The sequence below is a fragment of the Nyctibius grandis genome, chromosome 3 (genome assembly GCF_013368605.1).
Source record: "Nyctibius grandis isolate bNycGra1 chromosome 3, bNycGra1.pri, whole genome shotgun sequence".
Taxonomy (NCBI): domain Eukaryota; kingdom Metazoa; phylum Chordata; class Aves; order Nyctibiiformes; family Nyctibiidae; genus Nyctibius; species Nyctibius grandis.
Window position 1 is genome coordinate 59,163,980 of NC_090660.1, and position 24,607 is coordinate 59,188,586.

The window sequence follows — 24,607 nt, forward strand, 5'->3', positions numbered from 1 at the left end:
TTGGTATACAATATTGGGCTCGCATAGTTTCTTGTTGCATTTAAATAGCTAGTGTACCCAGAAGGCTGAAGATCTATTCCTGCTTTATGACCTGTTGTATCCCTGGGGCAAGGGCAGTGCTGAGCAGAGCAAGGGGGTCATGGCCACAGCCCAGGTTCTGAGCGGCGCTTGTGGGTTCCCAAAACCAGCCTGCAGGAACCTTTTGCTCGGCAACATCTGGAACATAGTAGAAGTCTGGAAGAGGGGAGAACCTCTAGGATTTTGCTTCGCCAGGTGCTGGGAGGAAGCAACATTAGCCTTTTTGATGGGGGGGAGGCAGATTCTGTGGCCCTGAAGTTAGGCTAAACAATTGCAGAGGTCAAAGGACATCTGAGTGCGGTCAATGAGACACCCTGGGGTGTATTTTGTTACTTAGTAAAAGGAGCAGCATCCTAAAACCCTAAAGGATTCTCTTGAAAATCTGTGTTGTGAAAAGGTTTTATGAGTCTGATGGCAAAAAGTGCTGATTTAGCTAAGGAATGCTTGCTTTTGTCTAAATGAAAGGCTAATCCTTACCAAATGTTGGCAGCTATTATAGTGCAGTCAATGCAGGTCTGAAAGGACAGTTAGAGTAGAAGTGTACTTTGGGATCCCAAATGTTTATCATTTTAATGATTCTGTAACTGAAAAGATTTCTGAACTTTCACCTTTGATCCTAAAATTTATACCATGAGCAAAATATTTGAAAAAGTAAAAACCTGCACTTACAAATTGAAAGACTTTGTTCCTTAGGGAGGTGCGCCTGCCCGGTTGCTCTATATCTCCTGACAAATTAGCTTTAGATTATCAGGATACTGCCTGGTTTAAACTATAACTTCTTTTAAGCTGCTAACACTTATTAATTGGTTGAAAAAATGTGGGGGTTTTGTGGTCTTGAGCAATTTTTGCTGTTCTTGTTTCAATGCTCACAAAGTAAAATTAAAGAATAGTTTTTGAGTCATTAATTCCTATAATTTGTTTAGCATTATCTTTCTTTAAAGCAATGGCTTATTAACACTTAACATTTGTCATAGAAACAGATAAGAAATCAATGTCAGAGCCAAGACCTTGTAAATAACCTGAAAGGAAATGTAATAATGGCTGTCTTCACCAGAGAGGTGGTGGGGGAAGGACCAGGCATGTGGCAGAAAAGGTTCAGTTCTTTTTGTTTTCCTTTGGAGGGGGGGGTTGCTGCAGGACACAAGCCGGGGCCTCCGACTCTTTGGCCCTACTGTCTTACACAAACACTCATTGTCGAATTAGGAAGAAAAAGATACTTGGGAGCCAGCAGTGGTGGCATTTTTATAGTGACTAACCTACTGTTTCATCACGATCTTTAAAAGAACACCATAAGAAGAGTGAAAAAGGATAAACTGCATAATTTTCAAGGGGAAAAAAATGAGCAAAGAAGTTGACAAGTAGTGTTTTTTTGTTTCCTTTTGTTTAAGAAACATGCTTGCAAATGTAACTCTCCAAAGAGCTTAATTTTTATAAACTCCTTAGAAGTACTCTATACAGATGCTTAGCACTGATTTATGTCAAGGTTAAGGCACCTTTAAACAAATAAAGTTGGGAATGGATAAACCTACTAAAATACAAATTGCCTATTAAACACAGAAGATGTTTGTATAGCATTCAGGTTGCTACAAAACTGACACATCTTGAAATTCTCCTGATAACCCCTTCTAAACTCATCAGGAAATGATAGCATGTGTGTTTAAGGGGTACACAAGGGAGCGGCCAGATACGATAGAGATGGAAGGTCAGGCCTTAACTTTGACTTTCTAGGCTTCAGCTTCATGCTTTTGCAATAAGGCAATAACAAATGAAGAAAGGATTAAGGTGATTTATTTGTTGATGAGATTGGACTGGCTTTTGCTGTAGGAACTCAGTGAGATGTCTGTTTGAGCCTGTTTTCAGCTTGAACAATGCATGTCACATTGTACAAATATATCTATGTGGAATTAAGGGCTGTGTAAAATAAACTGTATAAGGAAACTGCTTAGCGAAGTACGTATTTGAGCTATAATGCTTAATTTTGTTTGTAACCCTAGAATTTATTTACTCTAAGTACACAAAATGGAAGTATATGTATTATTAAGATTTTTTTCTCATCTGATGGAGAAAATTGTTCTGTATCTATGAAGTATTTACTTATCACGTGTTTTTTTTCAAATGGATTTTAGCCCACAGTGAGAATTTTATTCAGAGTATTTATATTCTGTGGCAGCAGTCACAGAAAAATATTATCAGCACTAGTTTCTTGAGTGTCAGCATTTACTGGAAGCTTCATATGCATGCCTTCAAAAATGCATAGAACCTTCGAATTTTCTGCATTGACTCACTAACCATAATAACAGCTTTGGGAATCAAGATTGCCTCTGCTAGCATGTTTATATTGCAGGTAAATTAAGTCCAGCCTGTAAACATCATTAAGACTTCCTTTTGGGAGAAAAACAAGTAGAGAAGCACATCTAATGTCTCCAACAAATAATGTCTTTTATTATCATTTTTTCTTCTTCTAAGACATGAAGACCCCATACACAATTTATTGTAGTGAGTGGTGAGTTGCATCACAGAACAAATATAACCATTAGAAACAGGAAATCATTTTCTTCTCCTATTAAGTGTTAATAGTTAGTGATTTTGAATTTTTGCATTTCTGTTCTAAGTAAAGATAAAAATTTTTCTTTGCCAGACCTAAATGGCATTATAAAAATACCATTTATGGACATTTATCCCACAAATACCTATTGGGATTCCTAAGTATCTAGAAAAGGTAGCTTGAATGTCAAAGCTCTTCTTTTTAGATATATCCCTGGATGTGATGTTAATGTTTTGCTCTGTCAATTGCATGTTTGTTGCAGATTTCATGTTAACTGAAATCTGGGATGTTGCAGAAGGCCCAGTAGTGATGTGCATCTTTGATCTCAAACAGGGGTTGCCTCTGGTAATTTCAGAGATTCTGGACAGAGCTTTGTTTATTTTACAGAAGAATTTGTGGTATTCTGGGGAGGGGAGAAAGTAGAGTCAGCTTTGACATGTGAGGAACACATGTTGCGTAAAAGGAAAAGGAAGAACTCTGCAAAGCACTCTGCGCTTTGAAGTTCATTTCCACTAAAATTCAATACGAGAAATTTATTGGGTTTTTAAATAGAAATTCTATGAGCAATTTAGACACTGTTTCCCAGCAGCAGAGAAGTTGCAAAAAAATGTCTGAACGATATTAAACTTGACGTTACTTGTGGGTTTAAGCTGATTGTTATGGTTTTGACCTATGCAGTGTTTTCTTGTCCGTTCTGTGCGTTGTTTTTTGCATAGAAATGGCCACGAAAGCAGCTGGCTTTGCTGGTTTTTGGTCTCTGCATCATGGGCTAAAAGTGACTGCAGACAGTTAGATATGCCTCTCAATCTAGAGACTGCATGGGAGCTTCAGATAAGAAGAGATTTGTTTGTTCCTTTCTAAGACATATTCAAAGTTCAGATGAGCAGAAAAATGATCATTTTGGACCTATTTGAAAATGGTATTTTCAGAAGAGCTGCACAGGAATGTGCTCTGAGTAGACTTTATAATCATTTTTGACACAACCTTTCTGCAAAAGAACAGGGGCTTGTTTCCACCTTTGGTGTCTCCTTTTTAGCGATGATTGTTTCCAAGCCTTGTAGAAACAAGAACTCTCTTTCAGACTTGCCTTGTTTCCAGACAGGGCTCTAGGGAAAAAACAGTCAGTTTTTGGAGGAGGTGAGGAACCAACAACCCACCTAACCTTCTTCTATCCAAGTGTTGTTAGGGAAGGCAAGTTTGATTACTTAAGACTTCCTTTATTACTCCTTGATTTAATTTTACTTTTTAATCTAGAAATCTGTGTTAGGGATTTGTTTAATAATCTTCCTGGAGAGGGAAAGGAACAAAACTTGATGGTGCTTTTGGCAGGATTATGCACTTCACAGATGAGGGAGATGTGAGAAATGATACATGTGAGGCTCTTGGGTGCAGGCTCTGGCTGCAGATACGGTCTCTCTTTCAAGGTGATAATGCTGAAATTACTTTGAGGTTGCATATTTGAAGAACTGCCATGCTACATCTCCAGCTCTGCCAGCTTCAGGGGGGAAAAAAGGATTGCTAACAGCAAAAGAAAGGTTGAAGTTTACAAAGTCCTACTCCAGTGCTTAATTTTTAGTCTGTTATAGCTGTCACAAACCAGAACATGCACCAGATAAGATGAATACTGTGGAAAAAGAAAATACTGAGTGGATGTTCCTGAAGAATTGGGTCATCTCTGTTTGGAAAGTTTTAAGAGCCATTGTAATCTGTATTACCATTATGCCTATTACTCAGAAAGATATATTTTCACTTGTCAGTTAGTATGTGTTGTTAGAATTAAAAATTTTCAGAACAAGCAATGTCTCTGCAAGATGAATAGCGATTAGTTTATATTGCTTGGCAATAAAAATTTACTTGTCTCCCTGATTTAGTAGCCCTTTCACATGAAGAAAAAAAAAAAAGAAGAAAAGAGCATGGGGAAAAACACTTCTACTGCAGATGTAGATACCTGGGATGATTTTTATTAAGGATTTTTCTGTTTAATGCTTGTACTGTACAATCTGTTGTTGAGATGTGTCAGAATGGATAACATTTTAGCTTCTATTTTCTGTATCTTAGTAGTGAATTTTTATGCTGCTTTTCTATCAAGTAGTGTCATCTTGGTTAGCAGTCTTAAAAAATGTCAAGCAGTGTGTATGCATAATTTCCTATATAAATGGTAGCTTGTGCATACAATAAATAAAGAGCGTAAGCTATGATATTTAAAACTTAGATTTTTGCAGCCTAGTGGCCTATGGATTTCCAATAATTAACATACATGGTTTGCTAAGCCACAGTGCACAGTCCTACTTCATAGTCCTATTGAAGACAATAGAACAACACCAGGCAGGTGAATATGTACTTACAGAATGAGAAGTGGTGTAGAGAGCATGTGCAGGAAAAAAATGAATAAGAATTACAAACAAGTTGAGCAAACTCAGTGGTTGGAAATGATATAATATCATTAGCTTCATATGGTGGTCTTCGTTAGTCCAGTTGTGTTGAAGAGTTGACCACAACGTTGTTGATAAGGCATTCAAAGGATGCTTGGGATTGTAGGTGAAGTGCTAAGCTTCTATGTAACCAGGCCACATATGCTTAATAGTTCATCATCCCTTTCATTTTCACGAGTAGTGCAAGCTGAGGTGCCATTATTAATGCTACTTTTTACGTCATTATATGGCTCTTTTGAAACACTGGTAACTTTCACTTTCTCAGGATAGAAGCAACCCCTCAGGGAAAAAATATACATAATTCATGAAAGTAAGCAATTAGTGATAGTTATCAGCATTAAAACCATTGACAAATATGGACTTGTGTTTCATATTTAGAAAGATGTAACAAGGCTGTTCACTGGGCTTCCCAGTCATGGAAATTAAAGAAGTCCACATATAATCTTTAAAAAATCGTGTAATATTAGACAATGTTCCATTGAAATAAACATTAAATCTCCATTAAAAACACAGCTTTAAATTAATTCACTGATGGATCTGAGAAGATACAGTTTACATTACAGATTATTGTAAACTACATAAATACATTTTATGTCTCATAATTCTGAATAGTTTGTTTTAATTAGTAACTACTAAATACAGTTGTTAGCTAATAGCTTTCAATAAGATCTATGTATTACTAGCAGAATATGTATTGTCAGTGAATATACACTTACGTATATGAAAAATATATAAAAATAACAAAGTTTCAATAAAAATCTGTTAGGTTTGGGAACAGGTACCGATTTTCAATACATGATTTGGGGAACAAATTTGGGCTTGGAAAAACATTTCAGTAAGCAGCAAAATGCTACGTGCCGTTACAGTTATTTAAATAATTATTACATTAATTATTTAGATACTACATTAGTTTTAGCTGCTGTTTTAACTTGGCTGACTGTGCTAGCACACTAAGTTATTAGGAGAATAAACCGTAATTCATGTGAGTGTGTGAGCATCCAAGTGTGAGCCCATACTCCTTTTAAAATAGTGAAGTCTTTTAAGATTACCAAAACTTCAAAATTAAAAGTCAGGTTTGTAGGGTGATAACCTTTTTTTTTTTCACCTGAAGGTTTTTCTGTTGAAAGAAAAGAGAAAATGTACCTCTTCTTTTGAAGGTGCATAGTAATGTTCCATTCCCTATGTACATTGTGAAAGATCCCAGTAGCATAAAAGAATTTGCTCCATCTTCTACAAATTAATTTTAAAACCCCTGGAAAACCTTCACAGTAACTTATCTGCTAATTTCATAACATCCTTTAAAAGGGCTCTAAAAGCCTTGCAGTGGGAATAAATTAAATCAATATAATTAACTCCTGAAAGCTTCTATATCATGAAGGATATAGGCCTATTCATGTAAGGTTCATACTTCACTGTATAATCTTCTCATTCTTGGTTATATACTACTGAGCATTTCTTTTTTTATTACTGGCAACTGAATTTTTATTAACTCTTCTATTCTTTTATAGCCTTATGGTCAAATTTGTTGTCATCTGGCTTCCTGTCATTGTCCACAACCCTGTATCATCGACCTTTCCATGAAACACCAGGGGATGCAATGGGAGAAGACTAAAAAGGATAGATTTTTTTTTAATATTATAAACACAAAATATGGTTTATTTATGGCTTCTAATTAAGTTCCTTTTTCCACAGTAGGAAGGCAGAGGAGGAATAATGAGGGAAATGGTATATTTGCAAAAGCTTGGAAGGGGGGGAGAGTTGTGTGAACAGATGTGTGGGGGTGGATGAGAGTATAAAAGAGACAGTAAAAGTGTATGGGTGCATGCAAGTGGTGACAGAACGTATTTGTGCCTATTTGTGTCTGAGCATTTGTGTGCGTAAGACAGTCTTTGCTCATGAAAACGAGCTGTGCATTTGCAACAGTCATCAAGAGACGGTCCTTGATTCCAAGCGCCCTGCCAAATGGTATCGGCTGCTGTTTTGCTCCATTAGTGTTCAAGTCTCTTTATAGTACTTTTTAATGTAGTTTTCCATATTCAGGTAAGCATATGTTGCCTTAAATGCTTCTAGCATAGCATCATTTATTCACAGAAACTAGTCCTCCATAATTTTTGCATATCATGTAGCACTGTAGGTGAGTTCCCGTGAATTAAGTAGTGAGGTCAGATGTTTTCTTTCATCTGCTTATTGCATCTTTTTACTGAGGAAATGGCATCAAATGAAGTTTGGCACATGCTTAATCATCTCAGTCCTCACTAGAGGAATGGTTCAGCATCCCCAGTGCAGTGACTGCAGCATTTTCCTCTCGCTGTGCCGTAAGAGTTCAGCATACCTGGAATGTGACATTTCTTTTTTGAGTGGGAGCCATAACCTGGAGAAAATAAAGCCAGTGCAATGTCTGTATAGTCCTCATCACAAAGCTTCATGTGCAGAAATGACTTCCAGCTCCAGTTCAGGGATAAGAACTGATTGTTGTCGGGTTTATGTAGTTTGATTCTAACTACACAGATTTAACTCTGAAACAGTATCGTAAAACTTCAGACATACAAAAGATCGCATCTGAAGATTCTGGGACAGTTTTATCAGAACATTTGACAGATAAAGGAAAATGCAGGATGTTAGGCAATAAACATAAGTGCTGAATCTATAACTTAAAATTACTGAACTACAATTTTGTAAATCTTGACTTGAGCTTAACTTGCATTGACTTCCGTAACATTGCACCTCGCGATATATTCTATGTTTGATTGCAGTTGTAAACTCCTCTTTATGCGTACAGCTCAGTAAATAATACTGTTAAAAAGAACTAGAGAGACATTTCACTTTTTAGGTAAGAGATGAGATTGAGTTTCATTTTCTATTTCTTGGTGGTTTTCCTTTTTCAGCTTCAGTTTTACATCGCTGCTGGTGTATACTGTGAAGCTGAAAACTCCCAAATCACTGGATTTTTAAAAATGCAATTCAGACCTAATTTTTGCAGTATTTGGGGGTGATTTGAAGTTGACAGCTTCGTGCATATAAGTTCAACTTACTAACACCATCCTGAATTCAGGTGTGAATTTTGCCTTTAGCATGTTTATTGTTTTGTGAACTGTGCCTGAAGACTATGGCGATAGTCTTGGGGTGGAAGGGATGGAGCAGTAAGCAGCCTCCATACTAGCACCACTTGTGATTTGCTCTCTGTTTCGTATTGTGGGGAAGAGCTACCCTGTTCCACCATCCTGCATGTAGCTCTGTTGTGTATCCATTTGTCTGTCCAAGGAATTGTCCAAATCCAAGATAATCTGATGCGCTACTAGACTCTATTAGAACACTAATAGAACAGACACTATTAATTGAGTGGTAAGAGGAAAAACCTTGTGAGGAAAAAAATAGGCATTCTTGATCTTTTCCATTCCTCTGACAAAGTAGTGGCAACATCAGACTGAAAGACTAGATTCTAAATGATATTGGATGCTATCAATGTTTTCTTTGAAATAAAATGAAAAGTAAAAATGAAAGGAAACTCCACCGTAAAGAGTCATATGAAATAATCATTCATTTTTCCTGAAAGACTTTGTGAATGAATTATTTACCTATCACTTGCTACATAAGATTGTAAACTCTTTTAGTTGAGTTTGAACATCCCTAACCAAGAGACAATAGCAGGGTGAGAATCTCAGGACCTTGAAAGGACTGGGGGGGAAGAAAACTGATCTTGGAAAGGTTATGAGATAAGGCGTCTGTTACTGAGACTGCTCTGCCTTGTACTCTTGTATTGACTCACACATAAGTCTTTCCCCACTGAATGCTACAGTTAATGCTGGGTATATACTTTTGACATCAAAGTCTACACTTTTAATTAGCATGTATATTTGTTACTGTTGTTGTTAACTGTCATCCTTTCTGCTGTATGCATGTTCATGATACATCCTAATGATGCTTTAATGGGGAAAAAATACTTCTCCCAGTACATCAATAAGGATGTTGTAAATAATAGAAAATGCTACTTGTACCTGAAACAACCAGTTCCCAAACAATCCTACAGCATAAATAGATGCCTGGTCTCTCTTTGACTGAGATAACCCTCTGAGATACAGAAGCTGTGCTGGGCCTGGCAGTGCCTTTGTGAAGGAACTTGCTTGCTTTTTCTTTGAAGAGAAACTTTCCTGTGGGGTTAGGCCAGATCAGAAGCTAGATTATGTGTTTTGGAGAACACAATTACATCATTAGGTTAAACACAAAGCAGGGACTTGATAGAGCCGACTTAATGGAGGGTGTTTGCATCAGATTCATCATTTGCTATCAGGTAATTGTGAAATTGCTTTAAGCCATAACAACAACACTCACCCCCTCCCTCATCCTCCAGTTCAGTTCCTCTCCTTTAAAGTCACTGGGGTCATGACCCACCTGGAGGCCAAATATGTGGTATCTGGTGTACTGAATGATCTGATTATATTTTTACTAGCAGAGCCTTCAACTCAACATGCAGTTCTACTCCAAAAAGCTATTGGGTAACAATCCATTTTCCAGAGGTTACTTTTGTTTTGGTATGTGAAGGACCATAGTCACCTATTTTCCTCACTAAAAGTGGGTAGTGTTTACTGTACTTACACATTGCAAGTCTTCTGGAGCTGTAAAGAAGCCGGGCTCTGGTTCTTCTTGAGCATCCAGTGTCATGTTTCCGCACAGATTTTTTTGAAACCTGGATGACAGCATAAGACAAGATAATTTGTTTGAACTGACAAGACTTTCTTGTAAGTTCAGCTTCTGGGGTTGAAAGAGTCATCAGAATTTCACTGGGTCCTTCACCACACAGTTAAGTGATGCGGTGCTAAAATCAATCATCTTTGAAATTTTGCTTTGTATTACTTCCATTTCTGTCTGCCTTGATGGAAGCTCACAGCAGCTGTAGTTTTGTTTTCTGTAATGAATGCCTATATTTACTTTTTTATTAAAAACTATAGCATTAATACTTCTTCACTTGTGGTCAGGTTACTGGAATTTCATGATTGCCTTGTTCATGTCTCTTTGTAAGGACCCAGACTGAGATGTGACAGCTGCATTCCAGCTCTGCTGTTAAGGCAGCTCTCAAACTCCAGCAAATCTCACAGTTAATCCTCCAGTTCAGTGTTGGGCCACTGCAAAGAAGACTTGAAGCAGGCTTAGGAAATCTGCTTTGAAGAAGCATAGCAGCAGTGGAGATGTGTTGGGTAGTAATCATGATGTCTTAGTATCTGGATCTTTGCAGAGGAGTACCCCGAGAGTGATAGAGCCTGGAGGTGCAGGTGATCTGAATGTTAGGAAATTCTCCTCTTATGTCATGTTTTGCTGGAGATTTCATTTTGAAATTATTCAATTTTAATTGTGTCTTCTAGTCTCTCTATAGTAAGTTTTAAGGACATTAAATAAAAATTGTCTAAGTAGAGTGGCAAAGTTGGTGAGGTAAAGAGGGGGAGCCTGGAGAGTGGCTGTTGTCAAACTGATCCTTCTTCCTTGGCAGGGTGTCAGGGAGGAGAACATATATCAGCAAGTCTTACTATACATATATACTCTGCATGATGCACATATTAACATCCTGCAGAGTCCAATCCAAAACAGAGCTCAAAAGTTTTCTAAGAGAAGTAGACGACTTATGGATTACACAAGTATCCAGTGGTGCAGGTAAAAGGATGGGTGAGGGTTGGTATATTGTATTACAGCTGTGCAAATTGCTCGTCACTGGGAATCTAACCAGCTCTGTGCTGAGCTATCTGCAATTACTGTGCACATCGATACGGAAAGAATTATTTACCCCCAAATCAAACCTCTTGCCCATTAGAAACCTCTCAGTGCACCCAAGTAGGCTCCGGTGTAGTTTGGTGCAGTATGGCTGGATACAGGACAGTGTGCGTGAGGGTGAGCACTGATGTATCAGTGTTGACAGGAGAAAAACAGGCGTGTGAGATCGGGGAGCAGCTCCTCAGTCAAGTCCAGCTCCATTTTTCTCTCAGACACTGTGCCAGATAGTCTCAGTTGCACTCAGCCTGGCACCAGCTTTCCCACATCCCCCACGGGCCCACTGACACTATATCACATGTGGAGAATTTTAGGGAAAACTCATCTTAATTTCACTCTAGAAAACAACAGGGTTTTTTTTCTGCTTCTTTTATTTTTACCAAATGGCTTCATATGGGAAGGTAGGATAGACATATTATTTGGATAACTTTTTTTAAGAATGAGCATTAATTTAGTTACATTAAATCATTAGATTTGGTCGTATTTAAATGCAGACATAGCAGGTACATGTCTTAAGAACAGAAATGGTTTTTTTGTCTTTTTTTCCTTCCCTTATTTTTCCTCCAGACTCCCTGCTGCCTCCTCCAGCCCCCTCCACACTCACGAGCATGTTTAAAGCCCCTAATGCTCCCGCTGCCTCCCCTGCGCTGCTGCCCTGCCCTCCCTGCGAGCTGCCTCCCGTTTACACTGGGAGGAGGAAAACAAAGCGCTTCCGAATTGCACTAGGCCTTTAGGGGTGGATTCAAAAGCAGAAACACTAAGGCATTAATACCTTCAATTGATGCCGCTGGCTTTTGGGCAGGCTGGATCAGGGTGGCACAACCCCAGCCGGCCAGCAGCTCGCTGTCTCTGAGGGTCTCGCCACCTCCTCCCCTCCTGCTCACTCTCCCCCTCAGCTCCCTTGAACTCCAGATGAGGCCCAGCTGCCCTAATGGCCTCGGGCGGTGTTAGGAAATCAGCTGCCCAGTGCTGGCTCTCCGGGGCTCCCAGCTTCCCCCCGCCCCGCAGCCCAGCAGGACCTCTGGCTACTCTGCCCTCTGGTACCTCCGCCTGTCCCGGCTTGCACAAACACATCCCCGACAAGCCTTCCTCCTGCTCCTCTTCCATGGTGCAGAGACCAGTGCTCACACAAGTTGCGGTTCCTAAGATTTCCTTTACTTGGCGTTTCCAATTGCAATCTTGTTTTCTCTTGGCAAGCTAGAAATGTCCTCCAGTAATACTAACCAGCCTTCTCAGGTACATCCACAACTATTGCCACCCACAAACAAGTCTATTTGTATAGATTCCAGGGAGGCAAATTAAATTTGTGTGCACACAGCATTTTTGCTGTGTGCATGCTATATTTTATTGATAGTTTCCCATTGAAATTAAAATAGTTGGTGTAGATTGTGTGCAACAAATGGATTGTAGAAAACGTGGAAGATGAGCAGACTTCAGGCAGATGATATGCTATGGGAATTGCAAATTTTCTGATTCCTAAAGACTGATTCATATTTATTACAGTATTCTAACTAAAGTCTTTTCTTTTGGATATGTTCCTGAAATCCTACGTTAAGCACATAGTACCTGACATAAAATACCATAGCACAGAAATGAAATTTTATGGTATGCAGTTTAATGATATAATAGTTTGTCATGATTTCACTGACGTTTGTGGAAATATTATCCCTGATTTCAGTAAAACCAGGATATCAGTCACTTAGCTGTTTTTCATCAGTTCTTTGTTCAAAGGCACCTGACAGGATTTAGTGTACTGCAAACTTAATCGTGCTTCAGGGTAACTTTTTCCCTAACTCAATTTGTAGTTGTGTGTTTGTACACACTCCTTGCCTTTCCAGATTTAATGAAAGCTTACAGAATGAAAAAGAAAATCTACTTGTCTTAAATATTTTATTGCTGAAATACCTGAATGTGTCATGTTAAGAAACTGTCTTTATATTGTCTCCGGTTGGGGTAGGTAAATGCTGTTGCTCCGAAGTTTATTAAAAGCAAGTCTAAGTTAGAGATGTGGAATTCTTTGCCAAAAGTTTTATAAAGTCTGTAACTGAATGGGAACTGAGCCTCTGTCCCAGGTTGGAGGTGAGTAATTAGATAAGCTTCATGCCTATGTATTCCAGTAGTATAGTAATATTTAGCTCTTAGATATTTGTCTATACCAGCAGATCTCAAATGCTGCTGTAAGTGGCTGTCATCATTATTGCTCTTTTACAGGTGGCCCTGAGGACCTTGAGCAACCCAGTGTTAAAGCAGGAGTGGAATTGTAGGTTTTCTAAATGGCAATTTATCTTCTTGGCCAAGGTCTCTTCGTGGTCATAGGGCTAGGTGACATAGAGTGAAGGGAAGTACAAAGATAACGTTACAAGGTTTTGTACTTTTCTGTATGTTGATTTAACTGAGGAAAAATTATCCCTGTTGAAATAAAATTCTCTGAAAATGCAGTCTTGTATTCAGAATAGTGAAAATGTTAGATTGTTGTTTCTTTGGAACAAATGTCATATGGTATAATGATTCAGCAAAGTGGAAAATTTCATGTTTCAGTGAGTCTCCCTCAACTCATTGTAAAACTTCCATGGCCATCCTGCTACTAAATGTTTATATTTGAGAGTCTGTATCCTAATGAGAGGGGCACAAATATAATAGGCTGTGGGCTGTAAAATGTCACCCAAGGAGAAGTAATGGTCTGTTTGTGCTTGAATGTTTCATGAAGTTCATAAATTCATCATTGTTATAAACATAAATGTTAATTGTCAAAGCAGATATTTAAATGATTGTTATCACTATACTGGTGTAAAGCATAGTTTAAAATAAAAACATTTCACAGCATTTGCTGTGTATGGTTTGGATGTTATTTATTTCTCTCTTCTTTTACTTACATCTTCTGTTCTAGGAGTATGATTGGACAATTTGAATTATATGAATCAGACTACATGTAAATCGTAGTGTTACATTGAAGATAAGAGGCGAAGACCCTGAAAAGACAGAGAACTGTCCTTCCACATAATTTCAGTTAATATCAGCAAGAGCAAAAATTCAAGTTATTGGATGTCTCTATGTATTATTTCTCTGCAAATGATGGCATACTGACAAGTAAAATTATGTTAACACAGTTAGACAACTAGTCCTGAAGCCAAACTTGACGTTTTTAATTTTCTGTGTTACATACCCTGCTGTAGTCCATTCTGAAAATCCTAAAAAATACAGTAATCATGATTTTATCTACCCTTCATTAAATTTTACACCACGCAGGTTCTTGAGGCTGTTGAGAGGCCGTATATGCAGAAGACACAAAGCAGTGTGTTGGAAATGTGCTAAAAGCTGTTATTGAAACAAGAGGACACAGTCTACCAGATTGAGAGAGAAATGTGAACATGTAGTACTAGTTAGAAGTGTTATTTTCATAGCATACTTTCTTAGTACCTTTATATCACTGTCATGGTGGATGTTAATAAGACATCACTCTTCATTTGTAAATGGTCTGCATATGCATTTTATCACCCCCTTATCAGATGTTTTCTTTGTGGTTTTAGATCATGGGGAATTCATATGCAGGGCAACTAAAATCTGCCCGTTTTGAAGAAGCTCTTCATAATTCTATAGAAGCTTCTCTGAGATGTAGTAGCGTTGTCCCACGGCCAATCTTCTCACAGCTGTACCTGGATCCTGACCAGCCTCCTTTCTTGCCGGAAGGTAACCATGAAAGTATGGCACATTTCAATTGTTGTTTTTCTGTGTGAGAAAAGGGTGGGATATGTTTCATTAAAAAAGACAAAAAGCCACACAGCAGTTCATTGTGTGACACAAAATCTGAATCTTGGGCCTCATTAAGGAGAAATGGTTATTATTATGGCATGCTGATTATTAAAAAGGAGCTAAATGCAAGTACTGATGAAAAGTTTATTTTATTTTTTATTTTTGCTCAGATGTGAAGCCAAAGGTGGAAGAGTTGGATAAAGAGTTAGTGCATCGCTATTCACAAAATGGAAGCCTGGACTTTTCTACCAACCAAACTGTTAATGAAATGGAAGATGAAGAGGAGGATGAAGACCTGTCAGATTCAAGTAGTCCACCAATCCCGTATTCACAAAAACCTGCCCCAGAAGGGTCTTGCACTACTGATGGTTGGTGTCCATTCTTTTACATGTGTGATCTTTACAACTAATTCTCAGTATAATGCATAGTCTCTACAGTTAGAAACTCTTTAGCTAGGAAGTCTGGGAATAGAGTTTATAGCCAAAGCCTTTAATCTGAGAAAATACAGAATAAGAGGACTTGTTTCAGGCCATAAAATGTAATGTATTATTTGAAAGTAGGGTCTAGGACTGGTTGTGCCACTTTATTAGTTTCTGAAAACCCCTTATTTTCTTTGGTCATCATTGTTTCACTGTCCTCAAAGAAGTTGCACAAGTCAGCATCAGTATGGCAGTTCTCAATCTATCCCTAAATTATTCTCAGAAACATTGGCAAAGCTGGATTAGTTGCTTCCATGGGCAGAAGGAGGAATTTGGAGAGAGAAAGTGAAGAGACTTGGTGTTCCTTCTGCTGCCAAGGGCAAAAGAGGGGTGGTAGTGGAAGCTTGTCTGTCTGTTTTGTCTTTGCCACCTGCCTGCTGGCCATTGCCTGTTTGCCCTGAGCTGTCCTGATTGTTGTTCTAGATAAGTGTGAGGAAGTGTGGTCTGGATGATCAGGATTGTGAACTGGCTGAAAGAAAGAAGCCAGAGAGTGGTGGTCAATGGGACAGAGTCTAGTTGGAGGCCTGTATCTAGTGGAGTCCCTCAAGGGTCGGTACTGGGACCGGTACTATTCAATATATTCATTAATGACTTGGATGAGGGAATAGAGTGCACTGTCAGCAAGTTCGCTGATGGCACAAAACTGGGAGGAGTGGCTGACACACCAGAAGGCTGTGCTGCCATTCTGAGAGACCTAGACAGGCTGGAGAGTTGGGTGGGGAGAAATTTAATGAAATATAACAAGGGCAAGTGTAGAGTCCTGCATCTGGGCAAGAACAACCCCATGTATGAGTACAAGTTGGGGACAGACCTGTTGGAGAGCAGCGTAGGGGAAAGGGACCTGGGGGTCCTAGTGGACAGCAGGATGACCATGAGCCAGCAGTGTGCCCTTGTGGCCAAGAAGGCCAATGGCATCCTGGGGTGTATTAGAAGGGGTGTGGTTAGCAGGTCAAGAGAGGTTCTCCTCCCCCTCTACTCTGCCCTGGTGAGGCCCCATCTGGAATATTGTGTCCAGTTCTGGACCCCTCAGTTCAAGAAGGACAGGGAACTGCTAGAGAGAGTCCAGCACAGAGTCACGAAGATGATTAAGGGAGTGGAACATCTCCCTTATGAGGAGAGGCTGAGGGAGCTGGGTCTCTTTAGCTTGGAGAAGAGGAGACTGAGGGGTGACCTCATTAATGTTTATAAATATGTCAAGGGCAAGTGTCATGAGGATGGAGCCAGGCTCTTTTCAGTGACATCCCTTGACAGGACAAGGGGCAATGGGTGCAAGCTGGAACACAGGAGGTTCCACATAAATATGAGGAAAAACTTCTTTACGGTGAGGGTGACTGAACACTGGAACAGGCTGCCCAGAGAGGTTGTGGAGTCTCCTTCTCTGGAGACATTCAAAACCCGCCTGGACGTGTTCCTGTGTGATATGATCTAGGTAATCCTGCTCCGGCAGGCGGATTGGACTAGATGATCTTTCGAAGTCCCTTCCAATCCTTAACATCCTGTGATCCTGTGATAAGCAAAGTTGTTGACAGTAATATTTTTGTTTGGTTTTAAATGTGTTAAAGAAGGGGTCAGATCATTATGAATATACCTATTGGACCAAGTAAACTTGATGTAATCGATTCATCTTATCTCATAATTGTGCTATTCTGAAGATTTAACTTCCTTAAAAAAGGAAGATCTATTCATATTTATTAGATATGCATCTCTTAAAAACAATTCCTGCCCCCCTCTAACACTTGGAAATAAACAACCACGTTTCCCACTGGGTCCAAAACCCATTCTTGACATTTCATTTAATATCTTCCCGAATTATGGGCTTCCTTGTGTAGAGGTCATAAAAAGTTGTAAGTTGTAGAATGGTTTTGTACCTTATTATAGTGTATGGTTCTATGTGGTAATAGAAGTAAGCACTAGTGACTGGTAATCCTTTGATATTTTTAGGGGGTAATTGGTGGCAAATGTTGATGTTTTTGCCTTTACCCCTTCTGAACGCAGCTTATATAAGCACGTTTACTCTCCATAACAATGTACCTCCAGTTCCCTGTAATACAATGAACAGAAAGTCTGGCTGCTATGGGAAGCTGGGGAATATTCTTGGGAGAATTTGTTATTCACACAGAATTGTGTTTGCTGTCCTTTGGAGGCTTGTAAATTGGTAGGAGCAGAGAAGGAGAAAGTATAAAACAATGTATTCATAGAAAGGTATTCTCAAGTGAGGACAAGTATCAGTAAAGGCTGCAAAATCTCTTGTAGAGAGCAGGAACAGTTCTGATTGCTCTATTAAAGAAATGTAAAATAAAGCAGGCGGGATGCAGAGGAGAACCAACAGGCTGGTAAGAGGAAGGAGTTCTATCTAATAAGGCTCTGCCTACCAGGACAGAAGCTGAGATGGCGTATGGTTACACCTTCTAAATATATCAAGGATAAAACACTAAGGAGGGAGAAGAGCTGGTCATGCCAACAGGGCCCTGTGGAAGTGTAATGCATGCATAAAATGGCTGTGAATGCGTTCAGGTTAAAGGTTTAGGATTCTTTAACTATTGGTGACACGGTTCTGAAACAGCCTGCCAGTAGCAGGGCTCAAAACCCTGTCTGGACCCAAGGCCACCATTCGTTTGATTGTGAAGAGCTTTGTATATGACATCAAGACATCTTTCTCAGTCTCACTCACACGTTCCAGTGATCCCTATTTGCGCTTCCACGCCCAGACAGAAATGTTAGTTGTGAGTCTCTAGTTAAATGTCTGTGTCTTTACTTGAGAGGTGACCTTTCATTCATGTTCAAACTGTTCCGTGTTCACCAGTGCCTTTGCCACCTCTGCTCAGGCTTGCTTCATAAGGCTGCCCTGCCCGACGTGGCACTGCAAGGAGGTGCTTGGCTGTCAAGCGCTCACTGCAATGCAGACCTCTGCACTGTGGCTGTGTGTTGAATGTCACAAGGTTATGCCTAGTCATGCTATAGTTACATAATATATGTAATTATATGCTCATGTATATATGTAATATTACACTCTTTAGTATGTCCTGGAAAAAGATGACCTTCGAGGGGCAGTTTTGTGTTTTGATTTTTATCTAGAAGTCTTTTATGGTCAGGGCACCCTAGAAGAAAGCTTCCTATGTTATATCCACAGAATTTTAGGATTGTTCATTAGCCATTATCAAGTTTACTATTCTGAATTTACAAAATCAGTATTGTTTTCAAGGAGCTAATTTAAGAGAGCTGTGATTTTGTATCTGGAAAAGGAAAGGAAAATACATTTTTTAAAATACAACTAATGATCTGTTAGGTCAGTTTTATGTAAGTGTTTAAAACACTCAGGTTCCCAAACGTTCACGCTGCAGACCATATCTCAGCAAGATATTAATCTGATAGCTCATCTTTCATCTCATGAATATGCCCTTCCAAAGATGTAAGACAGGATCGCTGCCATTGTTTACATCCCTTATCTTAGTTATTTAATTACAAAGATAAATAACATTAGGAAAATGTTAAATAATACTGATAGACTAATTGAAGTCACTGTAAGTGTTTGGATGCTTTAAACTAAGCATATATTTAATTGTTTATCCAAGGGCAAAATATTGGTACTAGAACCTGCAGTTCATAGCTCCGATTGCTGTAAAACCCATCTCCCACCTTTTAGCACAGATGACCTGAAACCTTTTTCCCTTTTAAGGTATTTGTGCTGTTTGCTTTTCCTGAATTCAGGATTTATACCATACCCATCATACTATTTTCTGTGGTGGCTTGTTCTTTTTTTCAGATGGCTGAGTTGTCAGTCACATGGGTACAGAAAGTAGATCTTAATGCCTTTATTCATCAGTTAAAAAAATAAGTGCCTCAGAAGTGACAGTTTCTTGGATGTTCCTTCTTAGCTGGCCTTAATATTAGATCCCTTACCTCTCCTGTTAGCCAACTGTAAAGAGCAAATGCATTTGCCATTGATCCTTACTATTAGTCATAAAATTAAAGACTTTGTAATCAAGAAGAATAATGGTATTTGGGGGATTCATTTATTTTCAGGGGCTTTATTTTTCTGCTCAGCACAAACTTCTGTAGCTAACTTACCTGTTCTGTGAAAATAAGGTCTTAATTTTCATATAGGTTCCTCAAATATGCTACAGAATAATACAAGAAGCTGTTCTGAACCACTTGTTTGCTGTAGCTTTAAAAGAGGCTATTTCTAATTTGTGGAATAGCATTTTATGCAAGCTGTGGGAAACACAATAGTAGCACCTTTCTTTTATTAGTAAATCCTCAATTTACCTGACGCTTAAAGAAGGGCCGAGGTGGTTTCAGAAGCTATTAGGTAAGCAGGTACTTAACACCTGATCAGTTACTGTGAAGTTACAATAGCAAGTGACAGTGACTGGTAATTCATATGTAATTCTTGGAAGCTAATTCCTTATGCAAATACCCCATTTACTGCAGTACAGCAAGGGGCTGGTATCCCACATTGAAACTTCTTGTTACTGGTGGGGAAAGGGAAAATATACACAAATTTCATTTTTAAGAAGATTCCAGCACTTCTAGGTGTGGACAGTTGTGAGGATATATTTTCATTTTCAGGAAGATGGGACTTAATTTAAATGAAGTGATGTTGGAGAATGCAAATGTGCTTCTCAGAAGCAAAACCTAATGAATTTTCTTTCAAAGACATGCAGATAATGTCTGTAAAAGCTATTCATTATTCATTTTTGTGATTGCTCTTGGTATTTGCAAATCTCTAATCAGAATATAAATGCCTGTTCTTTATTTAAAACAAAGCTGAGATCCTGTGGGAAGATTTTTTTTTTTTTAATGGAACAGCTCAGCTGTGTGCTTTTACTTTTTATAATTCTCTTTTTATATAAAGAGAAGCTGATTTGTTTTAGTGTCTTGTGGGTTTTCTCCTCTTCATACTTAGGTGGCTGTAAGAGGTACACAGGTAAAAGTGATGCTGAAGTGCCATCCTTTTTTCTTAAGAGTTGTATGCGTTGGTGCTGCTTGACATAGAAATTTAGGTGCAAACTCAATTATAAATTAATAGCTATAAAATGTAAATAGATTTTGCGTGTTCTAAATCTTAACCATGGGCAGCACAAGTTCTGCTTGTACAGAGACATCATGTCTTGTCTTTCTTAACGTGGAAATGGTTATCACTCATAGGTAATTAAATATCAATGCAAAATCATGCAAAACAGAAGAAAAAAGTTTGGGGTCTCTGTGTTGCTTGCCAGATAGAAAAATACAATTTTATATACATAAATACAGCAGAGAAAGGGGTTAACCCCTCCTTCCTCTGCCCACGGTCACAGAATCAACCAGGTTGGAAGAGACCTCTGGAATCATCGAGTCCAACCGTTGCCTTGACACCACCCTGTCAACTAGACCATGACACTAAGTGCCATGTCCAGTCTTTTCTTAAACACATCCAGAGATGGTGACTCCACCACCTCCCTGGGCAGCCCATTCCAATGTCTAATAACCCCTTCTGAAAAGAAATTCTTCCTAATGTCCAACCTGAACCTCCCCTGGCGAAGCTTGAGGCTGTGCCCTCTTGTCCTATCGCTAGTTGCCCAGGAGAAGAGGCCGACTCCCACTTCACTACAACCTCCCTTCAGGTAGTTATAGACTGCAATAAGGTCACCTCTGAGCCTCTTCTTCTCCAGGCTAAACAAGCCCAGCTCCCTCAGCCGTTCCTCGTAGGTCAGACCCTCCAGACCCTTCACCAGCTTGGTCGCCCTCCTCTGGACTCACTCCAACACCTCAACATGTTTCTTGAAGTGCGGGGCACAGAACTGGACACAGTACTCAAGATGCGGCCTCACCAGTGCCGAGTACAGAGGGACGATCACTTCCCTAGACCGGCTGGCTACACTATTCTTAATAGAGGCTAGGATGCCATTGGCCTTCTTGGCCACCTAGGCACACTGCTGGCTCATGTTTAGCCGGCTGTCGATCAGCACCCCCAGGTCTCTTTCTGCTGGGCTGCTTTCTAACCGCTCTTCCCCCAGCCTGTAGAGCTGCATGGGGTTGTTGTGGCCGAAGTGTAAGACCCGGCACTTGTTCTTGTTGAACCTCATGCCGTTGGTCTCGGCCCATCTATCTAACCTGTCCAGATCCCTCTGTAGGGCCTTCCTACCCTCCAGCAGATCGACACTCCCACCCAGCTTGGTGTCATCTGCAAATATACTGAGAGTGCACTCAATCCCTACGTCTAGATCATCTATAAAGATATTGAACAGCACCGGCCCCAGAACTGAGCCCTGGGGAACAGTTACTTGCTTCCAAATTAATGTTTCTTACGTGGAATTTTCTCATTGAGTTTAAAAAAGCAGCAGGAACTTGAAACTCGAAGAGTGATTTGCAGCCCCAAAAGCCAAGGGAAAGAAGGATAATGAAGGGCTCTTGAACATACCATCTGCTTGTCTTTGAAGGAAAATTCAAGAGTTTGCTGCACAGAAGCAGATTTGCATTCTCTACATATCTGCTGGTAGAAGTGAGCCCCAGCTGTACCTGGCCAAGCTCCTCAGCCCTCCCTGGCTCTCTTGTTGCAGCTGTTGAATAAAAGAGAAAAGAGCCCCCAAAGGCTCTGGGGGTCTGTGCTGCCTCTTCTTGCTGCTCGCCCATTGGGATCCCTTTCTCCTCTGCAGAATGGGAGCCAGAGGAAACGACTTTTAGTGTCAGCCGTGTTATTTGTCTTGCTCTTTCAGAAAACGAGGTTTCGGCAGTTGCCTGTGAGCTCTGCTGCCTGTCTGTCAGGAAACTGGTAGCTGCTTTCTGCCACTTCTGGCAGAGAGGTGGAGATCCTAAAGGGTACTGAGTTTCAGCAAGATTTGTGAAGTTCAGGAGCTGGTTGGGTGCCATCAGTGTCCCAAAACTAGTGTCCCCTGGGGCAGAAAGGTAATTATAGCTCTCCTCTTACACAACCTGAACATTTCAGAGGCGTGTGCTGGCCAGCCAGTCTACACATACATACCTCTGATCCAGAGATGTCGCCAGCCAAAGCAGAGGAGGATGCCGGAGGAGATTGTGCAAGGAGGAAGAAGGGGAGCCATGGAAAGGATCTGAGGGAACTTTGGGTGGAATAAGAGATGATACAGGGGGTAAATCTTAGGTATTGTTTGCAAATTGGGCAGGGTGCGGCATTTCTACAGTACAGTCCTACATATCCTAAATGGTGTGAAATATTAAATATATTCAGATCAACAGTCTCTCAGGTAAGAGGCTGTGATAGCAGACTGAGATATAGAGTCTTGTGCTCTTTCTGAAAGCAAGTCTATATTGAAACATAACTGTTAACAACACTGGCAACCAAAATCCTGCTTTCTTTGGTGTTCCAGTATTGCTGTTGCTAACAATTCATTCAAAAGCCTCTCTTTAGTCACCATTTGTGCTTCTGGGCATTTCCTGAAAGTTTTTAGGTAGAGACAAGGCTAAAGAGTAATTGTGTAAAAGCACAGCTTTAAATCTGTCTTAAAATCTTACAGCACTTGCTGTTTCATAATCCTTATCTACAGATTTCCTGTTTGCCCACATTGTCAGCAGTGGGTGTTTTTTCTATTTTAAATCTAGACGTAGGGTGGTATTTTTCAAGCATGTCAGCTGCTCAGATTTCACTGAATACTTAAACATTTAAGGCTAGTTTTGAAAATTCTGGACATAGTACCCAAATGGCATAAACAGTTGAATAAGCAAATTCTATTTTGAATGCAAGAGAGTTTTGTTCCTAGATTTATCTGCAACTGTTTCTTTCTAAATTACATTGAAAATTCTAGATAATACTTAGCCTGGTACCTAGCCTTCCATTTGATTAGGATCAATATGTTTCAAGGCATACACTTCAAAAAGAGTTCAACATATTAAAATCAAATTGCATCTAGTCAGAAGAGAATAAATTTTGCTTTAAATATGTGGTTTTAGTGCTTTTCCCCTAAAACATATGTAACTTTTTATTGGTAAGTTATTGTTATAATCCATTGATTTGTAAATAAAAACTTTTTGCACTTCATTTTAATTCATTGGCTGTGTGAGGGGCAAGTCCAAACTAGCCTTTGGCTCGAATGAGCTGATTGAATAACTGAAGAAACCATTCTGCTAAGAATTGGTTCAGCAGATTGTGGGTCTAGGCACAAGACTGAACCTGTATCGGACCCTGTTTTCAGCAAGCTGCTGCTTGCCAGGAAGTTCATGCTAGCTGACTGTGCATTCCACTTGGCGCATGCTCTTTGCCTGGTACAGTTTTGAGATAAAAACAAAAAACAACATGAGCTTTCACCATCTTTGCTGAAGTTTTAAACTGTGGGTTTTAGCACAGTAGGTAAGAGTGCAGACACAGATATTAATAATGGTTGAGGTGACACTTGGTTAAGCTGTGATCACATTGTGTTTCCAGATGCTTAGTCAATGTCTTTCTCCAGTGGTTTGATTTTTCATTACAATTTCTGTAACAACTGTGGACTACTTGAATAATATTTTAAATTAAGTGTAGGTAATATACATTAATAACTGACATCTTACTAGATATTACAATAATTTCGAATTTAGTTTCATGTATTTGTTTTTAACCATAATATTAAAATAGGACACATTATTATTTAAATTGTCTTTATTTTGAAATATTGATTCATGCAAATGCATGTGCGTCTTGTCTATGTTGCAATATTTCTATGGTTGTAGCAAAAGAGAGATGGTCAATGGATGAATGGGTGATGTCTTTGGACATCCCTGCAATACAGGGGTTTTCTGCCAGCTGCTGCTGGGAGAGGCCAGACTGTAGCACTGATCTTGCAGCTGGAGAAGTGAGAGTTGTAGGGGAACACAACATAAGAGCCTTGCTCTTCATAAAACCTGGTAGTGCTTTCATCGAGTTCTGCCTAAGGGAAATCAGAAAGCCCTATGTGACCGTATCCTTTCCTGTGGAGGAAGCCACATGACTGTTGCTTTCTCTCACACCTGTTGTTTTCCTTGCTTGAAAGTAGAAATTACTCAAAAAGAATAATATGATGGAGCTGTGCAAAAAAGTGATGGGTGATTTTGATCCTTTTAAGTCCAGTGCTGAAACTAATGGAAGAGTCTTTGAATGTTCTTGTTAATTTACTTAGTCAAAAGAATCTAACTTTGAAGCTGGCTTTGGTTTGAGCAAAAGACGGGACCAGCTGGACCTCCAGAGGTCCCATAATTGCTCTAAGCTGTCCCATCCAACCTTTAGAAAATCCCCACCGTGGCTGCTTGGTGTTGTGGCTGCCTGGCTCACCGCGAGTCCTGAGCTCCCAAGGGCCCCATTGCGGTGCCCAGCCACAGCTCTGGGCTGCCCTGCCATGCTTTTTGTGTGTCCCAGCCTGCCGCCTGCTCGCAGCAGGTCTGAAACAGCAGAAGCTCACTCCAGTCCCCAGTTTTGCTCACTTATGCTGCTGGCTGCAGCCCTACCTTGACCAGTAGCACAAGAACCGACGTTATGTTCTTATTTTGTGTGCATATGTGTGTTTGGGTAGGAAAAAAAACTAATTGGAGACTTGAAGTCGTGCAGTCCATTGAGACTTCAAGAGACTCAACTGGAGACTTGCATAAAACATAGTGTACAT

General features: G+C 39.7%; 1 protein-coding gene across 1 annotated transcript in view; it reads left to right on the forward strand.

Moving 5' to 3' along the window:
* GREB1L (GREB1 like retinoic acid receptor coactivator) overlaps nt 1–24,607 on the forward strand; it is a 146,623-nt gene that overhangs the window by 63,982 nt on the left and 58,034 nt on the right. The window contains exons 3-4 of the mRNA XM_068396532.1: nt 14,340–14,499; nt 14,733–14,930. Coding sequence (XP_068252633.1) covers nt 14,343–14,499; nt 14,733–14,930 — 355 coding nt within the window. The 5' untranslated portion in view covers nt 14,340–14,342. The remainder of the gene's footprint in view (nt 1–14,339; nt 14,500–14,732; nt 14,931–24,607) is intronic.